General features: G+C 49.4%; 1 protein-coding gene across 1 annotated transcript; it reads right to left on the bottom strand.

Annotated features, from left to right (window-relative positions):
- Positions 1 to 2218: 2218 nt before the first annotated feature.
- Positions 2219 to 22841, bottom strand: LEXM (lymphocyte expansion molecule). Its single transcript, XM_054038490.1, is given in 10 exon segments — positions 2219 to 2353; positions 9386 to 9514; positions 12457 to 12621; positions 13775 to 13918; positions 15147 to 15284; positions 18077 to 18193; positions 18384 to 18554; positions 19130 to 19217; positions 22713 to 22801; positions 22803 to 22841. Coding segments are annotated over 10 exon segments (1215 nt in total).
- Positions 22842 to 24212: the final 1371 nt, after the last annotated feature.

The following is a 24212-nucleotide window of genomic DNA, read 5'->3' on the forward strand; positions in this document are numbered from 1 at the left end:
CTGACTTTGGCCAATTCTGTTGCTTGAGGTGAGCACAAAAGCCATCAGCGCAATGTACAGAACTTTGCATTTATATATGTACCAAAAATATATATGCAATTTCTTGAATGAAGCAATTTGATGAAAAAAGAAATATTTAATATTCAAAGAGCTACCCACCAGCACTCCTATTTTGGGGAAGAAAATGTACCTATCTAAAATTCTGCCAAATATCCTTTTCAAAAATTATGTCACGTATACACAACCAAAAGTGAAAATAACTGTAATCACAGAGAGAAAAAGTAAGATTGCTAGTGGGTTTTAAGTGTGTTATTGCAGAGCAAAACTGTAGGTTGTTTTAGACTATCTTGATTTGTGTGCAGCTGTACTGTACGTTGCAAGTATTTTCCTTCTTATAACCAATCTTTATTTAACAGTGGCTTCTGCTTTACAGCATGCACTTAGTTTTAAGTAGCAGCAATAGCTTGTGCAGAGGTATCTGGATCACTTGCAGCAGAAACCAAATTGTTCCAGTGTCCTCTATTAACAGGGTTGATCCGCTGTCTGTAAAAGGGGAGGAAAAAACAAGTAGACTCAAGTTATTGACTGTATTAATCTTTCTTTAGTCTTGGCTCGTGTTGAGGAAAATGAAGTTATTACAAGCTTGACTGTTAACTACAGAGTGAACAGCTACGAGAGAGTGAAAGCTGGATTCTCTTACATCATCTCAAGATGTGTTAGCGAACTCTAGTTGCAGCAACACAAAATGCTGCCCTCAGTTGCGTCTTTGCAACCCCAGCACAGATGATAGTCAAACAACTGTCTTACAGCTCAAGAGTGGAAAAGGTAAACAAACCTTAACAGAACTATGATAGACCTTTATTCCGTCCTACAACAGAACCTTGCTAATCCTCACTCCGAAGCAGAGAACTACTGCAGTGAGGTCTCATAACTACTAATACCTCCCTATGGTGGGGCAGATCCTCACCCGGCTCAGGAAGGGTTAAATAGCTCCTCTGGGCATAATCAGCCTCAACCTGGTACACCTGTGAGGCTTGTCAGGCCTGCAAAGGGGTGAGTCCTTAAAAAGGAGGATCCAAATCCAGGCTGAGGTTGGCACTGAAGTGAGTAAAGCTTGATCAGGGAGCTCCCTAACCCCACCCATCAGGTACTGTTTATCAGGAAAGCTGCTGAATTGCGTCTGCTGTCTGGTTCCCTCTAAAGAAGTAGAGGGACCATCTTTGCTTAGCTTTCCTTTTAAGAGCCCAGGGCCCTCAGACTAGGTCCTTTGGCCATACAAGGAGATAGGAGCCTAGTCCTTTCCCCACAGCCTACTGACCTTTGGCCATGGATGGAACTACAGGGTGAGCCCAGACTGTTTTGTGAGCTGCAGGACTATTTGGTTTGCTTTTTTCATTTGGACTGCATTAGGCCCCCTGGAAGGGTGCATCCTTCCTAAAACAGCTAGCTGGAGGACAACACCACAAACTCCCAACCAACTCTTCAGCAACATCCATAGCAAGGGATGGATATCTGGGGCAACAGAGGCACCAACCATCATCCTCGGGGTGCCCTAGTGGTACAACATACTAGACTAGCTTTTAATGCTTTTCAATCATAGCTCTCAAAGCACTTGACAAAGGAGGTAAGCTTCATTATCCCTGTTTTAAAAGGGGGAAATTGAGGCACGGGATGGTGAAGTGACTTGTTTGAGGTCACCCAGCAACAGGGGTGGGACTAGAACCCACCAGGGCACCTGGGACACTCTCCACAAAGGTAAACTACAACTTCCTTTCTTTCCTACAAACTATGCAACAGCACCAGAACATGATCTCTTATAAATAGACCTAAACTGCACTTACATAAGTAAGAGAATAAGTGACCCTTGTAGGAGTGCCTACCATTCGTTAATGTATTTAGCCTCCTAATACCCGAGGCAGGTAGGGAAGTGCTATAATCCCCATTGTACAGATGGGTAACTGAGGCAATGATTAATTAAGTGACTTTGCCAAAGTTTGCGGCAGAACAGGGAATTGAACCCAGTTCTCCTAAGTCAGGCTCCGGCCTTCATCTCAAGAACTATCTTCCTTCCAGTAAGGCAGGATTTGGGCCCTCACTTAATCTTCAAGAGTCAGTAATTTATACTGGGTCTCCTGTTCATTGGTGGGAATTAGTGAGGTTATACCATATACCAATGTTAATATATCACTAACTTTATGCTGCCCATAGTACATTTCTCTTACAGTAAGTATGCATCCCGCTCCAGGTTACTCAGATAACGGTGTGTTTCACACTGGTAAAGTGACCGGTATCTAGTATTCCACTTGCACTTTTCTTGTTTTGTGATGTCATAGCGACCAACACCAACTGGGTTCTGAAAAAAGAAAGTCAGACATGGTTCTGCAACGTTAAAGGTGCAGTTATACACACACCAGTGAAGTTCTGCCCGTGACTACAGTGGCAACAGGATCAGGGCCTCAGTTTGAAAACAAGACTCTGGAATATTGAACAACAATCACCACCACCATCTCTTGTATTTGAGAATGGAGGAATTAGGGCCTGATCCTTCCATTTAGGTTCAGAGTCTATGCAACAACCATCATAATCAGATCCTACAGTTCTTCTTCGAGTGATTGTTCACGTCCATTACACATTAGGGTGTGCGCGCGCTGCGTGCACAGACGTCGGAAACTTTTTCCCTTAGCGGCTCCCGTCGGGCCGGCGGGGCCCCCACCTTCCCGCCAGAGCGGCACCCCGCTCCAGGGTATATATATCCCTGCCGACCCGACCCCTCCAGTTCCTTCTTACCGTCCGTGGCCGCGTTGGAACAACTCTGTCTCTCCTCTGAGAGTGTCCCTTAGCACATTAGAGTTATCTAGCAGTTATCAGTTAGTTGTGTAGTGTTTAACCAGTAGTTAACGGCTCATTAGAGTACTTAAAGTTCCTGCTGGGGTTGTTTGTTCAGCCCCGGCACCAGCCCCGGGCGGTGGGGTATACCACATGCCCAGGGTTTTAAGGCCTGTGCCACGTGCCGCAGGCCCATGCCATTGAGCGACCCCCACGCTTCGTGTCTTCGTTGCCTGGGGGAGGCTCACCAGAAGGAGCACTGCAAAATCTGCAAGGCCTTTAAGCCCAGAACTAAAAAAGAGAGGGACTTTCGCCTTAAGCAGCTGCTCATGGAGACGGCGTTACAGCCCTCCACTTCGACGGCACCGTCTGCCTCCGTGCGGAGCGCCCCGGCTTCGGTGCGGGAACCGGCGCCGGCGGGTCACCCGAAGACCGCGGCACCGACCCAGCGGGGAAGTGCACGACGCCGATCGTCTTCGCCGGCAAAAGTGAAGGGCCAACCTAAGGCCCGAGGCCGCTCCCCGCACAAGAAGGCGGCACCGGTAAAGACCTCGAGTGCCCCTAAGGCCGACACGGCCTCATCACGGACCCCGGTAGTGGCTCCGGCGCCGAAGGGCCCGTCGAGCCCCGGGATGAGCGCGTCGAGCGAGGATGCAGGGCTGGAGGAACTGGTGGAACAGCCCTCCACTCCGGACACGTTTGAGGCAGCTAAGGACCTCATTGCCTTGTCCGTCGAGGCCCCGGCACGCGCTGAAGGCGCCCCGCCTATGCTGCCGCGCAGAGGCAAGCCAGCGATGGTGCGCCCACCACGGTCGCCGTCTCGGCACCGTTCCAGGGACCGGTCCCGGTCGAGCTCCGCCTCGGTGGACTCCCGGTTGCCCCCGGCGCAAGAAGCACCGCAGCAGTCGGGCTTCAACAAACGGCCGGCACCGACTCAGCAACCAAGCACGAGTCGGCACCGCGAAGCATCGGCGGCTCGTTACCCGAGGCCGACCAGCCGTAGCCGTTCCCGGTCCCGCGATCACCGGTACCGTTCCAGGTCCAGGTCGACGAGGCGCCATTCCAGGTCCTGGTCGCGGAGGCGCTACTCCCCAGTACCGGACCGGCACCGTCCCACGGCCCCACCGTGGCCTTCCAGGTCACCGTCCGTGGTCTCGGGGACTGACTCAGACCGATACGGCGGCTATGCCCGTAGGTCACAAGCCAGCAGGGACTACGGTCAGTCACAATGGGGCCAGCCGAGCCAATGGCCATTCTGGACACCCTGGGCCTACCACCAACAAGAGCCCCCATCGGGAGCCTCGAGACCCGGGCCATCCCGGTACCGATCCCGCTCCCCGCGGCACCGTCCGCCGACTCCGCCATCGTATAGGGAGGCAACGGTCTCTAGACCACCGGAGCGGGAAGGAGTGGACTCGGCACCGAGTACGGTACCGTCCCAATCCCACGCGGCGGGTCAGGCCGCAGAGGAGCAATTGGCTGATGCCGGATTGCAGGACAATGAGGATGGGCAGAAGGCCCCGACCTCTTCCTCCTCGCCAGATGACCATCGGGCACACCAAGACCTGCTTCGCCGGGTAGCCCTCAATCTGGGCTTGCAAGCGGAGGAGACCATAGAGCAGGACGACCCCATGGTCGATATCCTGAGCCCAGAGGGCCCCTCCAGAGTCGCTCTCCCGATTATACGGACAGTACAGTCCAACTATAAGACGGTGTGGCAAACACCGGCCTCCAGTGCGCCAACTGCAAGGGGAGTGGAGAGGAAATACTTCACCCCATCTAGAGGGTTTGACTTCCTCTTTCTACATCCGTCCCCCTGTTCGCTGGTGGTCTCGGCGGTCAACGAAAGGGAGCGACATGGCCAGCAAGCTCCTGCCCCCAAGGGCAAGGAAGCTAAGAGATTGGACCTATTCGGGAGGAAAGTCTATTCATCGGGGGGCCTGCAACTGAGGATCGCCAATCAGCAGGCGATTCTAAACAGGCATAATTTTAACTCTTGGGCATCAGTCGCCAAGTTCAAGGAATCCCTCCCACCGGGCGCGCATCCGGAGTTCACGGCCCTGGTGGACGAGGGAATGGCAGTGGCCAAGACCTCTTTACAGGCCGCACTGGACTCAGCCGACGCTGCGGCTAGAACAATCGCGTCGGGAGTCGTGATGAGGCGTTCGGCATGGTTGCAGGCTTCAGGCCTCCCGCCGGAGGTGCAGACCACGCTGCAGGACCTCCCGTTTGAAGGTTCGGGCTTGTTTTCCGACCAGACGGACGCCAGGCTACATAGCCTTAAGGACTCACGAGCGACCCTTAAGTCGTTGGGTATGCACACGCCGGTAACGCAGCGTAAGCCCTTCAAACCCCAACCGCCGCAAAGGCATTACCACCCTCGGCCCCGACACGAGCCTTACCGCCGTCGAGGCAGGGATAACAGGCGGAGACGTAACAATACGCCTAACCAGGGCCAGAATCACGGCCAGGGCAAGCCGCAGCCGGGAAATAAACCAGGCTTTTGAAGCTGCGCCCGAGGACAGCGTACCACTTCATATACCGGATCCTCCTTTGGGTTTCAAGGACCGTCTGTCCCAATTCTACCGGGCCTGGTCGCGCATAACATCGGACCGCTGGGTCCTGCGCACAGTGAAGGCGGGCTATACCCTCCAGTTTTCCTCGCCCCCTCCCTACCATCCCCCTTCCCCGTCCCTCTTCAGGGACCCTTCTCACGAGCAACTCCTCATACAGGAGGTACAGACCCTTCTCGCTGCAGGAGCAGTAGAAGAGGTCCCTCTGGACCTAAGGGGAAAAGGATTCTATTCCAGATACTTCCTGATCCCCAAGGCGAAAGGAGACCTCCGTCCTATCTTGGACCTGCGCGATCTAAACAGGTTTCTGATCAAAGCGCGCTTCCGTATGGTCTCCCTTGGAACTATTATCCCATCCTGGATCCGGGGGATTGGTATGCTGCCCTCGATATGAAAGATGCCTATTTTCACATCGCAATCAATCCGGCCCACAGGCATTTTCTGCGCTTCGTTGTCGGACAGCGCCATTTCCAATTTACTGTCCTGCCCTTCGGCCTGGCGTCAGCTCCACGGGTGTTTACAAAGTGCATGTCCGTGGTAGCAGCCTTCCTTCGAAAAAGAAGGATGCGTGTGTTCCCGTACCTGGACGATTGGCTACTCGCGGGCAGGTCGGAGGCCGAGGTCCGATCTCACGTGACGCTGGCCTTGCAGACGTTCGACAAGCTCGGCCTCCGGGTCAACGTGCCGAAATCCACGTTAATCCCCACACAGAGGCTGGACTTCATAGGTGCTACCCTGGACTCGGTAACCGCGCGAGCGAGTTTACCAGAGGCACGGTTCATGTCAATTCACGGGGCCGTAAGCTCGGTCCAAAAATTTCCCACGACAACGGCAAGGTGTTGCATGCAGCTTCTGGGGCATATGGCAGCTTGCACGCACGTGGTCAGACATGCCCGGCTGAGACTCCGGCCTTTACAGTTGTGGTTCGCCCACACGCATCGCCCCAACAGAGACCCATTGGATCAAGTAGTCACGATCCCGAACCAGGTGCTCAGCTCACTACGCTGGTGGCTCGATCGCCAGCAGGTATGCGAAGGGATCCCCTTTGCTGCCCCACAACCCACTCTGACGTTAGTGACAGACGCATCAGACATAGGCTGGGGGGCGCACCTGGGGGAACTGCGGACTCAAGGGCTGTGGTCCGGAGAGGACAAGCTGCTTCACATCAATCTGAAGGAGCTAAGAGCGGTTCGCCTCGCCTGCCAGACCTTCCACGCCTTCCTAAAAGGTCACAGCGTGGCAGTCCTGACGGACAACACTACCGCCATGTTCTATATAAACAAGCAGGGCGGGTCCCGGTCTTCTCCCCTCTGTCGCGAGGCACTCCAATTATGGAACTTCTGTATAGCCCATGCGATACACCTCATCGCGATGTATCTTCCGGGAATTCAGAACGGCTTAGCAGACCGCCTCAGCCGATCCTATCGAATGCACGAATGGTCACTGAGAGGAGACGTCCTGCATTCGATCTTCCGGAAGTGGGGGTTTCCCTGGGTGGATCTATTCGCCACCAGGGACAACAGCCAATGCCCTCAGTTCTGCTCGTTCCAGAACCTCAGCCCGGGATCATTAGCGGATGCTTTCATGATCCCATGGGGAGGGAGCCTAAAATATGCCTTCCCTCCATTTCCACTTATACACAAGGTTCTTCTCAAGACCCGCAGGGACAGGGCAACGATTATACTTATTGCCCCGGCCTGGCCTCGCCAGCATTGGTTCACGTCCCTGCTGGAACTGTCCGTAGCCGATCCAATCACCCTTCCCCTCCATCGCAACCTAGTCACGCAAGACAAAGGTCGCCTACTCAACCCGAACCTGTCTTCGCTTCATCTCACGGCATGGTATCTCTCTGGCTGAACGATGCAGAGCACAGGTGCTCTCACCAGGTTCAGCAAATCCTCCTTAATAGTAGGAAGCCCTCTACAAGGGCAACATACCTGGCGAAGTGGAAAAGGTTCTCCCACTGGTGTGAGCCTCAACGCATACAGCCTTTACAGGCCTCGGTTCCGTCCATCTTGGACTATTTACTGCACCTCAAGAATCAAGGGCTTGCGCCCGCCTCTATTACAGTTCACTTAGCCGCTATTTCGGCTTTCCATCCGGGAGAGTTGGGAGTGTCAGTATTCTCCAACCCCACAGTGGCCAGATTCCTCAAGGGGCTGGAAAGGGTGTTTCCCTACTCACGCCCGCCGGTTCCGATGTGGTCTCTGAACCTAGTCCTAAATAGACTCATGAGTCCTCCCTTTGAGCCCCTGGCCACTTGCTCCCTCACGCACCTCTCGTGGAAGGTGGCGTTTCTCGTGGCCATCACGTCGGCCAGAAGGGTATCAGAATTGAGGGCCCTCTCGTCGGAACCACCCTATACGGTGTTCCATAAAGATAAGGTGCAACTTAGGCCGCACCCCAAATTCCTCCCAAAGGTGGTGTCACAGTTTCACATGGGGCAAGACATTTGCCTCCCGGTGTTTTTCCCAAAACCCCATACGGACCCTCACCACCGCAGCCTACATACCCTGGATGTCCGAAGGGCGTTGGCATTTTACCTGGAGCGGACCAGGTCGTTCCGCAGAACACCCCAGCTGTTCATTGCGATTGCGGAACGTATGACTTGCCTATCTCAACACAGCGCTTGTCGGCATGGATTGTGCATTGCATACGCACTTGTTATGAGCTCGCCAATGTTCCGGCCCCGGATATCCGGGCCCATTCGACTAGAGCCCAAGCATCCTCAATGGCCTACTTGGCGCAGGTCCCGATCCAGGAGATCTGTAAGGCAGCCACCTGGTCGTCCATACACACGTTCACAGCCCATTACGCGATCCATCATCAGACCAGAGAGGACGCGATGGTCGGCCGGGCTGTGTTACAGTCAGTTGTACCTTGACTCCTACCCTCCTCCAATGGTAAGCTTGGGAATCACCTAATGTGTAATGGACATGAACAATCACTCGAAGAAGAAAGAACGGTTACTTACCTTCTGTAACTGTTGTTCTTCGAGATGTGTTGTTCACGTCCATTACACTTCCCACCCTCCTTCCCCTCTGTCGGAGTCTCCGGCAAGAAGGAACCGGAGGGGTCGGGTCGGCAGGGATATATATACCCTGGAGCGGGGCGCCGCTCTGGCGGGAAGGTGGGGGCCCCGCCGGCCCGACGGGAGCCGCTAAGGGAAAAAGTTTCCGACGTCCGTGCACGCGGCGCGCGCACACCCTAATGTGTAATGGACGTGAACAACACATCTCGAAGAACAACAGTTACAGAAGGTAAGTAACCGTTCTTTCCAATTTTCCTGAAGACGTTGGGGACCATTCCCTTGAAATGTGATTTTCCCCAACAGCCTAGAACTAGCTCTAGTCAAGTTATAGCAATGTTACCACTGTAATTTAATCTGTGGAGTTCCTGCATCAATTACAAAGAAGTCTTCAGCCTTGATCTTTTTCAAATTGCCTGTTGCCTGCTCTTCTGCATAAAGGCAGGAAACTGCATGGGAGTTTGCTCCTCATCCCTAACCATAGGGACTACTTCACATTAACGTTTTTCCTGGCTTCTTTGAGTCCTTCAGGCTTTGTTCTACTTCATTAAGGGAAACTTGAGAAGATTCTTACTACAGATGACCTAAGAAAAGGCATTAAAGGAAGGAGCAGTTACCAGCACCATCACTTCAGCACTCTGCTGCTAAAAGAAATTCTGTTTTTTCAATAATAGAATGTGACTTTGAGTGTATCTGTTGTCCTGCCCCCTAAAGGATTAAAATCTGCTGCATAACTTAGAACATTCCTGAAATACAATCTCTTGGCTGGAGAGCAGTAACCACTGTGTCTCTGAAACCTGTTTATGGACAAAGCTGTTGAGCAGCACTCTTTGGGTTAGAAGGATTTGGACCTCCAGTGGAAAGACCAGTAAAGGGTATGAGTGCGTCATGGAAGAAGCAGACAGCATGAATATTTTCATGCACCTACATCTATTCCTACCATAGATTTTCCACTCACTGTGTTTCCAATAAAGAGGCGGTATGCTTTCCTGTCAACTCTTTTTGCAGATGACCAAAATGGAGGTTGATTGAAGTATTCTGATCGCTCCATGGGTTTTGGATCATGTGAGCCTGGCCCTACAGCATACTACAACAAAGTGACAACCAGTAAATCATTGACGTACTTACGTATGTACCTAACTCAAGCTTAAAGTTAGGCACCTGCTTAAGTATCTTGCTGAATTGGAGCCTCAGTTAATTCTGTTGTATTCTTCTAGTAGCCACAGAACTGAGAGGCTACTTCGTGAGAAGTACTAAGTGCAGGAAACTGTCATGGCTGTGTTGCAATGGTGGGAATAAGCACACCAGAAACGTGAGAGACAAAAGGAGCAGCATGCTGGAAATGAGAGCATCGCTTGTGCTAAGCCTCCAGCCTGCTATTTGCAGTTGGAATTCAGTAGAGTGACCCACCACTCCTTTGTTAACAACTGTGGTGTAGATATCCACCTTTACTCATACGCAACATCCTGTCATCTAGGCATGGTATGGGCCTGCCCCTTCTCCTGCTCCAATTGAATTCAGAGGGAGCTTTGCAATGCAGTTTGAATCTGAAACGGGACTATGCAAAAAACCTCCTTTGTTTCCCAGAATGGTGACAGTGAATGGCTCACTTGATGATTACCTGGTCTGCTCATTCCCTCTGAAGTGCCTGGCATTGGCCACTATCAGAAGACAGGATACTGGGCTAGATGGACCTTTGGACTGACCCAGTATGGCCATTCTTATGTATGTTCTTATGTTCTCCTTACTTCAACCAATTTATTCCCCATGTGAATTCAGAATCATATTGGCTGATGTTTGTGACTGTCAAATTGTTAACTACTCTTTAATCCTCTTAGCCAGACCCAACACAGCTGAGAGACAGTGATCTGGATTCTAGTCCTTTTCATGTACCAACAAAACCGTAAGCTAAATTCCAGTGATAGATCTTTATTGTTGATGATGTATGAAGAAGAAAGAACCCAGTTTGACCGTCAGGTCCCAGGGTGAGTTTGCAATGTGAGTGGTTAGATAAACTATCTTTTCACTTATAATCTGAGCAGATTTGATCTGGAATCACAGGGCGCCTCTAACCATTGAACCCCATAATGTTATTTTTAATTCCTTTGCTGCAAGTACTTAAGCATGTGCATAACTTTAAGCACATGCTTAAATCCCATGAAAAGCCTATGTTTAAAGTGAAGCATGTTGTATTGTGCTTTGCTGACTGGGTTGGGATTACTCCAAATTTATCTTAAAGCTGCTGAATCGGGGCTGTAAGTAGTTACCTGAGCAACATGAGAGCACATTGCAAGATGCTGTCAGCCGGAACCATAAAAACGCCAATTGTAATGACAAGAGCTTAATTTTCAAATAACTTGTGATAAAAATAATAGCTGCTAAGAAGCACTTCTTTCAAACTGCATGGCTGAGCAAATGGATGCCGTCATTTTAATGCAGCTCATATAGACACAACAGGGTTGGCTACCAGTGCACATACAGGTGTGCTATGTTCTGCTAGATGCCTGCGGCCGCCCGAGGAGTTCACTTGTAGCCAAGCAACACACAGCCCGGAGAGGCTTATTGCTATCAGAGTGTGGTTATTGTTACCATGCTACCTGTTAATTTCAAATTTTACTCAAAAAATGTTAGGTTTATTCAATGAATCCTTCCACAATGAACAATAGTTGGTTGTCGGAGGAGAAGGGAATGTAAGGGGCTGAATCACCTTTCCAGAGCTCCTTTGGCTATTTTGTTATTCTTCCACTGTCTCCTAATGTACCCACACCTCCAGGTTTGCACTGTATTTGAACCCCTTTGCCCTGAGAATATCTCCTCAGAATCCATCCGGAACAAGGCCCAGCTAGCCCTAGCGCTCTCTTTCATGGGATAATGGCCACATCATGCTCACCCCACTCAGGGTAATAACTAACCTGGGAGCTATTTAACCACCCCGTTTATTTTTTAAAATGAGTGTAAAGTTTCCCGAGGTTGCAGATTGATGCTGAAGGGCAGCCAGGCTCGTGGGTGCAGACAGGGAGGCCTTTGAACGCCTCCAGGTGTTTCCCCCACAGCTGCCTCCTCAGCCCCTGGGCTCTTTTAAAATTGCCATGTTAGTTTAAGTACTCAGTTGGGAGCCTTAAAACTAGCTTCCAACTCAAAAGAGCTGAGCGGAGTCAGCATGAGAGAAGGGGGAGGAATGAAGGTTTCAGCTGCCTTTGTTAGTAATAATGGAGAAGTAGAAGGAAAAGATCATGAGGCTTCTCATTTCCTCCCTCTCCGGCCCATCCTGGGCACGGGATTTCCTGGTGATAAGCTATCAGCTGGGCACTGGTGCCTGGCTGTAACCCCACCAGAGGAAAGGCCAATCAGTACACAGCTTTGGACAGCTCTGCCCCAGCCCTCCCCATGGCACATTTTGACTGCCCAGAGAATCCTCTGCAGGTGACCAGGAAAGCGAAGTCAATGCCCTGGCAATGGCTCATCATCCTTCTACGTGAGAGCTCTGCAGACCAACCCACACAATCACCCCTTGTCCCAATCCAGACAGCCTGCTCTTCAGCTGCACGTTTCACCTGGGGTTCTCCCAGTCCTAGAGGTCCAGGTGGTTTTCCCGCCTTTCCCTTTTGCCTCACAGCAGAGCTGTAACAAGGAATTTTTGCGCCCGAGGCAAGGGCCGGCTCCAGGCTCTTCGGCGGTGGGTCCCTGAGTCCCTCTTGGAGAGAAGGACCCGCCGCCAAAGAATGCAGGAAGCGGCGGCAGCAATTCGGCGGCGGGTCCTTCCCTCCGACAGGGACTCAGGGTCCCACCACCGAATTGCCGCTGAAGAAGTGACGGCGGTAGTGCTGCCGTCGAAACGCCGCCGATCGTGGCAGAGCTGCACCCCTCCGCTTTGCGCACCCAAGGCAAGTGCCTCACTCGCCTCGCCCTTGTTACGGCACTGCCTCACAGTCTCTCTCAGTGCCATGGGGTGTATTCGCAGCAGATGGCATCCTGCACGGTAACATTTGCAGCAGAGACAGGAGAGGAAAGGAACACGGTGTCACTAACCGTGGCACGTGGACACTGGCTGAGTGTGGCCCAGAAGATCCGCTCCGTGGGGCAGCCGGGGTTCCGAGCGAGGGTGCTGAAAACACCTTTTTTCTTTCTGTCCTTGGTGTCCAGCTCCTCCACAAAGCTCTTGACATTGCTGGTGCCGAGCTCGATGCATTTCTTCTAAAGAGATGAAAGAGAGGATGGGACGTCTGCTGCTGCTGGAGAAAATGTGACGCAGTTGTCTGGCAAGGCCCTGCAGGTGCCAGCCACAGGGGCTCTCCTGTATCTCTGCGCTTACAGGATCCAATCCAGTCCCCAGGTGAAGCCTGGCAGGGAGATCCCACTGACTTCAGTGGAGCTGAATAAGGCCCATAGACTCTCATTCAGAGTCCATTGACTACTTGATTCCCCTTGATCACATCTACCCTCCTCCCTGCACAATCTCTGCCCCACCCTGGGCTCTCTAGGGCAGATATCTTTCCAGAGTGTAATAAATGTATGCCACTGCCTTCCGCACCCCAGCAGGTGAAAGGTATCCCCCAGGCTGCTTCCAAACAGAGGTTCTTAAAGGAATATCTCCTCAGAATCCATCCAGAATAAGGCAAAAAGACTGCGCATAGACAATCTTGTTCAATCTAGGTTGCTGGTTTGAATCCTACCCTAGGCCAGTAGGGAGAGGAAGCCGTGAGTCCTTTTCATTGTCCGTACTAAATGAAGGGCAAACAGCAAGCAAACTAAGGCTTTGTCCACGCTACCACTTTTGTCGGTAAAACTTTTGTTGGTTGGGGGTGTGAAAAAAAAACACACACCCCCGACCAACATGTGTTTCACTGACAAAAGTGCTGGTGTGGACAGCAGTGTATCAGCAGGCAAGGCTCTCCTGCCAACATAGCTACTGCTGCTTGTTGGGGATGGTTTAATTATGCCAGCAGGAGAGCTCTCTCCCACCGGCAAAGAGTGGCTGCACGGGAGACCTTACAGCGGCACAGCTGCAGCGGTACAGCTGTGCCGCTGTAAGGTCCATAGTGTAGACATGGCCTAAGTAGCAAAAAGTAAATTAGCTTTTTAGGGCTAGACCTTCATATAAATTGTAGCGTCACTGATTTCAAAGGAGTTGTGCTGCTTTACCCTTGCTGCGGATCTGACCCTCAGTTTTAGTAATATAAGTTGTTAATAATAACAGCAAGGATGGGTTTTAAAACTATGCTCTGACAGCACCCCTCTCCTGGCAGCAATCTGTGAGAGACGTCACGTCTGCAGGACTAGCTCCTACATCATTAACCAAGGCAAGGGTGTTTCACTAAAAACACAACTCTCTTACAAGAGTACGTACTTCCACAGCGTAATGTCCGCAGATAATAGGCTTTGACCTGTCTCCTGTGAAGGTGTCATATGGGCCGCGATTACTGACCACACGTTTCAACACCTCGTCCGTACTGTTTTTGAGATTGTAGGTGCCTGGCCCCAAACCACTTCCCTAAAGATAACGGGGAGCAAAACAACCATCAGTGATCGCTCTGTTGGGGAGCGGAGTCCTAGGTTGTGCTCATTTGGAAACCGGACACTAACTACAGGTTTGTTGCTAAACAATTGCAACATTGCTGTTATATATTACAGTAGCACCCAGAGGCCCTCACTGAGACCAGGACCCCATTGTGCTTGGTGCTGTACAAATACTTAATGAGAAGCAGACCCTGCCCCAAAGAGCCATGTCCTGTGCTCTGCCCATGACTTTTCCCTCTCACCCATGCTGCTCATTCTTGAGTGGTCAAATAATAAATGAGTAGCCACCTGTTTGTTTCAATCATCCATTACAAATTGCTATCTGTACCCTCAATTAAAAGCTTCACCAGCAGATTGCAAGGGGTGGTCCCTCTGCATGGCAGCCTTTAAACTAAGTGGCTTGGACCATCCCCTTTGCTTAGTCTCCATTGCTCATGGCATGAAACACTCCTAAGAGACCCAGAATGGGGACAGTGCCACCTCTATGGGATCCTGCACATGCACTTCTGAGAGTGGGAAAGTGACGAGCAGGGGAAGCAGACATTCTCTGTGGCATCATCCCCTGGTGACCCACTGGCTCTCTGGGCAGTAACCTAGACAGGAGTTCAAGCACCACTGAAACTTGAGGCTGGCTGCAAGATCTTCTGTAGATTCCCCTACTGAGCAGCTGTGGTGGGCTCCACCAATGGCAGCACAGCCCCGGAATGGCCAATATCACCAGAGGAGCAGCCATTGATGCAGGCTGGCTCCAGCCTCTGGGGGTTCTCTCCTCTACAGATCCTGTGAGGTTGGGAAGCCTCAGCCTCTTCAGGTGAACCTCACCGACTTTTCTTTCCCTTTCGGAAGCTGCTTGCCCAGCCTCCCCTTTACTCCCCCCCGCACCCGCCACAAGGGGCACTCCAGTTTCGTGCAGCCAGGCAGTGAAAACTGCAAGTTGGCTGCATCCTCTCTAGAGAGAACCGCAAATGCTGATGCCTCCCTGAGCCTTCAGACACCCGAGGGCTCCTGATTGGCCAAGAGATGAAGACCATAGCCATGCTGCTATGGTCCACTGTAATGAACAAGGCAGCAAAATAACCTGGCGGAGGGTCAGCTTCCACAGATCCCTCACTTTCGTTCTTTCTGATCACTCAAGCCCTGGGCAATGGCTGGTATGCAGGTCAATACGGGAGCTGAATGAAAAACAAATAGCGCAGACTTGCCGCAGCAGTAGGTAAGACAGATTTTTCGGTTTTGCTGTCCATTATCCCTTGAGAGTTTGCCGAGCGTCTCTCCTTCTCCTCAATCAGGGCATAAGGGTTTCCATTCTTGCCATAAGTCCCAGGGCCAGGGTGGCAATCCTGCAGAAATAAGAGGGAGAGGATTACGAACAAAAATGGATACAACTACCAAAAAAGAGCCAGATTCTGCCATTCAAGCCTATTAAAACAGTGATTCTTTGTAATTCAGTACAAAGTGCCCAGAGGTCTTAACTGAGATCTGGGCCCTCCGGAGCTAGGTAGTGCACACACATCCAAAGCCTCAGTCTCTGCCCTGCAGACCTTCCTATCCATTAGGCATTTCTCTGTGGAGACATGCTGCCCCAGGGAGGCACGGGGCCTCACAGGAGCCCAGGGACTGCAATTCTCAGTGGTAATACTAACAATACATCAGGCGAGCGCAAAGCACTTCTCAGTCTTTAATGTCCTCGGCACACCCCTGTGAGGCAGGGCAGGGCTGTCATCTGCATTGTACAGATGAGGAACAGAGTCACAAAGAAGCTAAGAGACTTGCCCAAGGGCTGTGGAGCAACAGGAAGTAGAACCTGGGTCTCCCAAGTCCTAGTGCCCTGGACAATCCTTCCACCATGGCCCCCGAGTGAAGGAATACAAGGGGAAGAAGGTTCCACAGGGGTGTTCCCCGGGCACACTATGCTCTAGATGACCTAAAGAGAATCCCAGTAAGGAATACCAAAGCTCCCCCTTTAAAGCAGATCAGACAGCAATTCCCTTGCCCTACTACGTCCCCTTCATGCAAACTGGCTCCATTTGGACCTGGAGGGCAGCTGTTCCCCAAGTCTAGATTAGAGTCAAATCTCATTGCTCTCCAGGCCGTGAAGCCTGCAGCACAGAATTAAGTTCCGAGTCTTTATGATGCCTGTACAATTGCCACCCTCTTTGTGTTTTGTATTTCTGGGGTGAATATGGCCCTCTACTCCTTTCCTATTGGAATCAATGAGGGTTGTGGGTAAAAGTCTAAAAAGAGAATTGGCTCTAAATTCAGCCGCTACCCAATACTTAGACAGAACGATTCATCCCTAGATTTCAAAGCCCTTTGCAAAGAGGATCATTGTTTTACAGATGGGGAAACTGAGGCATAGAGCAGTGACACAACTCGTCCCAGGACAAAAAGTGAATGTATGGCAGAGCCCAGAATAGAATCTCTGGGTGAAATCTTGGCCCCACTGAAGTCAATGGCAAAGCTCCCATTGATTTTAATGGAGCAGGATTTCACCCCCACATCTCTTCACTCCCAATCCACTAGCTCAGACTGCCTCCCTACAGTTTGGCAGTTCTTGCCAGGTACAGATTGCTACATTCTGTATATAAAGGATAATCAAGTACAATCTTTGCATCTCTCCAAGCAAATAAAGGGAAATCTGGCCTCTTGGAAGGCTCTTGATTAAAAAAAACCTGAAAAGATACTAAGGCGAATTAGAAATGAAATCTCTAACTATGAAATTAGGACAACAAGGAATCTGGTGGCACCTTAAAGATTAACAGATTTATTTGGGCATAAGCTTTCGTGGGTAAAAACCCACGAAGAGTTACTCCCTTCTCTCCATGTGTCCGTATATAATGCCTGCATCTGTAACTTTCACTCTATGCATCTGAAGAAGTGAGGTTTTCACCCACGAAAGCTTATGCCCAAATAAATCTGTTAGTCTTTAAGGTGCCACCAGACTCCTTGTTTTTGTAGATACAGACACGGCTACCCCCGATATATGAAATTAGGAATTCTGTAACTTCATTGGCCACCAGCACCGAAAGAGCTGTTGCAAGTACAGTAAGCTGTGATTCACACAAGCTCCCACTGCGCGTCACTCTTGATTCACACATACAAGTGTAAAATCAGCAGTCATGTGGCTATGCAACAGATCCGAGTATTAACACAACATTCTACAGCTGTGACGATACAGTATATTTGACTGTTGTTCAGGCCCTATGGAGGAGGGATGTTCCCCTGAAATAACCCAGTTTTTAATTTCTTCTGCCAGGCAATGCAGATGGCAAAAGTGGCCAGCCTGAAGGGTTAGAAAGCAGGCGATGCCAACTAGCATTCTGCCCCACAGCCTGGTGGCACTAGAAGTCGTTACTAGGGAGTTCTGGGGCTAGTAGAATATTTGCAAAGCATTATTCTATAGAAAAGCTATTTTAAAAATATACTATCCTGTGTATACTCTGGATTCATAAAAGATAGGACATATATGTAAATGTGTATGCACCATATACATACACTAACACACTGATACTGCATATCGATTCAATATTTAGGTAGTATGATGGTGGGCATTACAGAAATATCTACAATACACACTGATTGGATAGACTGCAGTGTATATACACACACAAACATATGGGCTCAGTCCCAGAACTATCCCTTACACAGAACTCCCCAGTGAAATCAGTGTAGGTCCCACGTAAACAGGGCACCTAAATAATGTGAAATAGAAAACACTGATATTGTGGTTCAGTGTTTCCCTGGATCGGTGATCTCTTATCTGCTCCCTTTGAATAACTCCCTTGTTAGTTAGGATGATTTTAGCTGGGGTATCACCAGACTGTGTGAGCAGAAGGCTGCTTTCTTTAACCCTGTTAGTGGTAACATCATCCAAATCAAGCAACCGGGAAACTGAACAGCAATCAGGAAGCATAGCTGGGCATTGGCCCTTATTATTTCTTGCACCACCTATTGTACTTTTAAATTTTGCACAGTTGTAAAAGGGACTTGTTTTGGCCCCCAAACGTGTGTATCATATTATTAGGTGATCCAATAATAATATTTAGCTCTGCAACAAGAGGTACCAGATTATCTACCTTATATGTTTCTTGTCAAGTTTTTGCAGTATCTATTGCTTGAATCCGATACATACCCTAATGAAGGCTCTAAACCTCTCTTCTCCAGTGTCACAAACACCTCTAATACTTGAAGGTCGGGTCTCTTGCAGAAAATCTTTGATATTGTAAGTTCCTGGGCCCAGTTTTTCTTTCTTATTGAGAAAAAGATTTTAGAGGTTTAATAGCAACAAAGCCAGGATTCTAATTTACCCATGCAAATCACAGCACCTCTAGTTCAGTCTATCCCATGGCACTTTCAACTTAAGAGTTGAAAGATTAAACCACAGAAATTGTCAGATTTCTTGTCCACACATAGGGAAAAAAGTCAAATTCAGATCTCACCAGATACTTGCTTTTCTTCAAGGTCTCCTTAAAATTAAAATGGGGCATCTGGGTAAGTCGTGCCGCTTTCTGTGCCTTGCCCCAGCCAGAATTTGAAGCCTTCTCCTGCAGCACAGAGGAGCTAAAGCTTCCATGGTCAATATTGTAGGTGCCTGGGCCTAACTTTCTGCCCTAAAATGAAGTGTAAGGTTAAAACTAAAAGCTTGATTTACCATTGAGTTAAGTCAGTTTTACACTGATGCATCACCATTGAAAATTGGAGTTCTGCGGTGGTGAATCAGGCCCTAAGAATTCTGATCATATTGTTTGCAAATTCTCCTTACTACAGGCAAATAGAGAGAGAAAGTCAATGGAGCTATAACAAGCTACACCAGCTGAGGATCTGCGCCCACAGATTCCTAGCACGTTGGATAAATTGCTGACACAGGAAATCTACTCAAAGGTTCTGTAAGTATACATTATACTGAGAAGTAAATTACATTGGAGAGAGCCTCATCCTATATCATGAACATCAACAGGAGTTACGCTATTGATTTCATTGCCATTGGACCTACATTAAATGGACCGATTAGATTAGATTCAGTGATATTATCAAATTAATTTGAAAGCAGCAGAATGGATCCATTTGGATTTTTCATGGAAATGAATTCTGGAAAAAGAATCCAAAGGTATAATTTTTAGTTTAGTTCTGCATATGGAGCTGAATAAGTGTTTGTTTTGTACATAAAATAGAGAGACAGACTCACCAACTCTGAAGAGACCTTTTTGCAGTAGGGCGCCTGTGTGTATGTACCAGGTTTCTTACAGTTTGGATAAACTGCTGACACATCAAATCTAGCGGAGGATGATGTAAATATACAGTAAATTTTGAGTTAAAGCAGGACTAATTTTACAAACATAGGTCCTGGTCCTGTGAACATTTAGGACTTGATCCAATGTCTATTGTAGTCTGTAGAAAGGGTTTCACGGACGTCAATAGATGTTGTATCAGGCCCTCAGTACTAGACTACTCAATACTGCAAAGAGACATGTGCTTCATTTTGTGAGTAGTCCCATTAAATTCAGAGGGATTACTCATGCTTAAAGTGAAGCACATGCATAAATCTTTGCAGGTTTGGGGCCTAAATGCTTTCTGCAGTGAGTAATCTCCTGAATGTCAATGGGATGATTACTCACTAGAGCAGGGGTAAGCAACCTATGGTATGCGTGCCAAAGGCGGCACGCGAGCTGATTTTCAGTGGCACTCACACTGCCCGGGTCCTGGCCACTAGTCTGGGGGGCTCTGCATTTTAATTTAATTTTAAAAGAAGCTTCTTAAACATTTTAAAAACCTTATTTACTTTACATACAACAATAGTTTATTTATATATTATAGACTTATAGAAAGAGACCTACTAAAAACGTTAAAATGTATTACTGGCACGCAAAACCTTAAATTAGAGTGAATAAATGAAGACTTGGCACACCACTTCTGAAAGGTTGCCGACCCTGCTCTAGAGTAAGCACAGGGCCAAAGACTAAATGTTTTCATGATCAAGGCCCTTAAACTGATGTACTGTACAAATTACATACAGACACTGCTTTATCTACTACTGAAATGCAGCCATCTCTGGTGTGAATCATGGAAGCTGTTTAACAGCACGGAGTAATACTACAGGAATTGAAATACAGTTTCTCCAGTGGAAACTACAGAGAGATTTTAGGTAGGCAGAAGCAAATGATCCAAATTGGAATTTGGCCAAGATAATAGAGTTAAGGGCCACTGTCTGTTTAAAAATCATGTTTTAAAACAAACAAACAAACAAAGATCCATCCCTAATGTTATTAAAATCTCAGGCTATTAAAAGAGAATTTTAAAAATCAAATTTACTGTTTACTGTGGATGCTTTTTATTTTTCCTTTTCTCTCAACTTAGACAATGAAAACAGACTGGCCATTTCCACATTTTTATTTGCTTCTACTCAATTTCCCTAAAATGGTCAGGCACCAGTTGAATGGTGTGATGTTTGGGTTGCAAACACTATAAGGAAATGTTAATATTTTTTAAAATTCCATTGGATTTAACCTAAGTTTGGGGTCAAATTTGGCTGGTTCAATGTCTTTTAACAATCATTCTCTGTGAGATCTTTAATGACAACAAATGATTAGAACCTTGGCTTTCTGTTTCATCTGGAAGATGCCGCCTCCAAGTGCCCCATCCTGTAGCCAAAACTCTTGAAGAAGTCAAAGGGAACTTGGACTCAAACCCTGGTAACACAGCTATTCCCAGTAGAAATTCTGACACAAACTATATCAATAAAAATTCAGACCACATTCTTAGCTGATGTAAACTGGTGTAGCTCTGTTTTACAACAGCTGAGAAATCTGACCCTTCACTTGCCAAATTCCTCGGCATTTAAATAGATATTTCTATATTGTACAAATTAAAATAAATTAAACTTTGCAGGTGAAAAGCAGTATATGAGGCCTTGAGCCTGCAAACTGTAATGCGATAATGCCTAGCTGTGAAAAGTCAAAGGACTTCAAAGGGATTGCTCATGTGAATCAAGTTACTCACCTGTGTAGATGTTTGCAGGATCAGGGTCTTAGTGCCGGGTATTACATTGAAAATCCCCAAGCAGGAATTAGACATACAGATTCATAGATTTCAAGGCCACAGGGGACTATCATGAGCTACCAATGTTTCTGTATTTTATTAGCCGATTGAAAACTTGCTGCTGTGTGAGCTAAATAAACAAAATCTCTCTGTCCTACTGTTCAGGTGAACTAAGTAAAGGCACTGCAGGCCAACAGAGTTCCAAGAGGGCAAAGTGTGATTTAAGGGGTAGGTGTTTGTTCTGAATAAATAACACGGGTCATTTTAAATGAGGAGAAGCAAGGGGAAACCCCAATCAATGTATTTTAGGTTAATGAGCTGGTTAAAAATGGACCCAGTTAAAATATATTATGGCAGAGCTTGTCAAAAAGTTTGTGTCTCAGTCACTCACATGGCTTTGAAAATCTCAGCCAGTATGTGTATCATTGTGTTGTTAAAAACGTGATTCAAAATCCTTACATATACACTACGTTACTGGAGACATATGATTGTACTGATTTAAAAAATACACAGTGAAAGCAAAATCACTGAACACAGGGCCACACTGTGCTGCAGTCTGATGCCGCCATGCTGGGCTATAAGGGGGAGCATGATCCCCCAAACCCACCCTGTGCAGCCTCCCTGTAGCGCTAGTCTCAGTGCAGAGAAAGAGAGCAGAGTTTTTGCAAGACCACTGGATCCCACCCACGCAGGTGGAAGTGGGCAGACACGGGTGGGAAGTGGGCAATGCCTTCATTCCACTCCCCTGGCTACCAGCTAGCACACCTGAGCCAGCATGTGGGGGAAGTGATCTGCGCGGGATAAGGGGCTGTTGCAGATTGCTTCCCTGCAGGAGCAAGTGGGGAGCGGGAAGGAAATGTGGCTTCTTGGGGCTCCTCCTGGGGTAGCATGGCTGAGCTCAGCACCACCCCTGACATGTGCCTGTGCCTAACGGCTCAAGCTTAGCCTCTGGGAAGCAGAGATCGGAGCGTGTACTTTAAAAAATATTGTCAGTCATACCCCAGACCATGTAAAACATTAGGTTTGGCATGTAGTATTTTGAAATGAAATTCACTTTCACCTAGAACGGGGGAAGTCATCAAGATAGCCAGGGTCAGCCAAAAATCCAGGGCCCCCCAAACCTGCTGGCTTATTTCTGAAGGAAAGGACTTCTCAGAGAAAGGGGTCCTGGCTCGTTGGATCTATTCAGTCAGGTTACAGTAACCCACTACTGTATAGGCAAAATATCCTGCAGGAGCTTGTAAGGTATAGGCGTGTGTGTGTGTGTGTGTGTGTGTGTGTGTGTGTGTGTGTGTGTGTGTGTGTGTGTGTGAAGAAGGAGTCTGCTGTGTGTTTCAGAGACATGTACAAACTCATTTCTGTTTCCCTGGAAACTCCCCCATTCAGAGTATCACAGCTTGACAGAGTCCTGTATGTGGGTGCGTGGACACGTGTGCATGGACTCTCCGTGTGTAATAACCATGTGAACTTGTGAATGCATGTGTGTATGTGACCGCTGCATGGCTAGGTGTGTGTGATCTGTGTGCCGAGGGGCGTGTGATCTCTTGACTGCAGGAAGGTGTGTGTGATATCTGTGTGCCGGGGTGTTTGGGGGACAGGGGAGAATATGTGTGCAGATGATCCAGAAGCGGAGAGTCAGATGGGGCTGAGTCCAGTTCTCTATTGACTCTGGAAGCCAAGTCAGCTGCAGGCTGAGCCTGTCCCCTCTGGAGCCTCTTCTGGGAGACTCTTACCTGACCGTCTGAGTGCCGAAGGGGGCACCTGTAAAGCCCTTTGCTGCCATTCTCTGCTCCCTGGGGATGGAGGGAGCCCCCCCGCCCCCAGTGGCACAGCTTCCAGCAGCTCCGGAACACTGCTGCCATGACAACCCCATACACTTGTTGCCTTTCTGTTCCCATGAAGGCGGAGCTTCCAGGCAAACCACTGCATGGGGAGGCCTCTGGCTCCAAGCCTCTGTACCTGTTACAGCTCAGTTTTAGGCCCTGCCAGGGTTGGGGAGAGGAATGCAGCCGTTTTGAGCTTGCTGTTTGATCCTTGGTTAGTTTTGATACATTACATTTTATCAGATGTGCATGGGCTCGGCAAGCAGACATGCCCCTTGCCTGGACTTGCACAGGCTTGGCGAGTAGACGTGCCCCTTGCCCGGATGTGAATCGGCTCGGCGAGTAGACGTGCCCCTTGCCTGGACTTGCACGGGCTTGGCGAGCAGACGTGCCCCTTGTCCGGACATGCACGGGCTCGGCGAGTAGACGTGCCCCTTGCCTGGACTTGCACGGGCTCAGCGAGTAGATGTGCCACTTGCCCGGATGCGCATCAGCTTGGCAAACAGACATGCCCCTTGCCCAGACATGCACAGGCTCGGTGAGCAGATGTGCCCCTTGCCTGGATGTGCACGGGGTCGGCGAGTAGATGTGCACGGGCTCGGTGAGCACGGGCTAGAAGGGCAGACATGCACCTTGTCTGGATACTCACAAGGCTCAGAGAGCAGATGGCCCTCTCAGCAGACATGCCTGGGGCTCAGAGAGCAGATGAACCCCTCAGCTGATGGGCTTGGGGCTCAGAGAGAAGACGAACCCCTTGGCAGACGGGCCAGGGGTTCGGAGAGCAGACGAACCCCTCGGCGGACGGGCCAGGGGCTCGGAGAGCAGACGAACCCCTCGGCGGACGGGCCAGGGGCTCAGAGAGCAGATGGGCCCTTTGCACAAGGCCTTTTTAGAAAGGGGAAAGCCAAAGCTGCATAAATAGGAAATCTGTGTTGCAGAGCCCCTAATTATCCTTGTACAGCCCCACAGAGCCCATAGGACTGAAAAGCAGAGCTCTTGTCCACCCACCCGTGACAGGCTGTGGGCATTACTGGGACCAAAATGCTATTTCTTAACACTGGTTTGTAGCCTGTTCAGGTGTTGCTCCAGGCTCCAACTCGGAGGTGCGTATCTGCTGGTCACCCCGCAGCAGTGCTACTAGAGTGCGGCTGATCCTCATTAAATACACACTGTGGCTGGCCCAGAATGGATCCACCAAGGGATGGGAAGAGTACAAGAGTCTCCTCCACTCCTGCCTTCCTGCGCAGGGACCAGCCACAATGCTCACGCCCCCTGGTGAAAGGTCGAGGGTGAGCCAGATCCACGCTCTCACACCACCCAGCTGACCCAGCCTGTGCAGAGCCCCCGGGGAGGGACTGTGACTGCAGCCCAGTCCCTCCACTCCCCCAGCAGAGCGCTTCTGGCTTCCAA

This window comes from Malaclemys terrapin, chromosome 8 (genome assembly GCF_027887155.1).
Source record: "Malaclemys terrapin pileata isolate rMalTer1 chromosome 8, rMalTer1.hap1, whole genome shotgun sequence".
NCBI classification, from domain to species: Eukaryota; Metazoa; Chordata; order Testudines; family Emydidae; genus Malaclemys; species Malaclemys terrapin.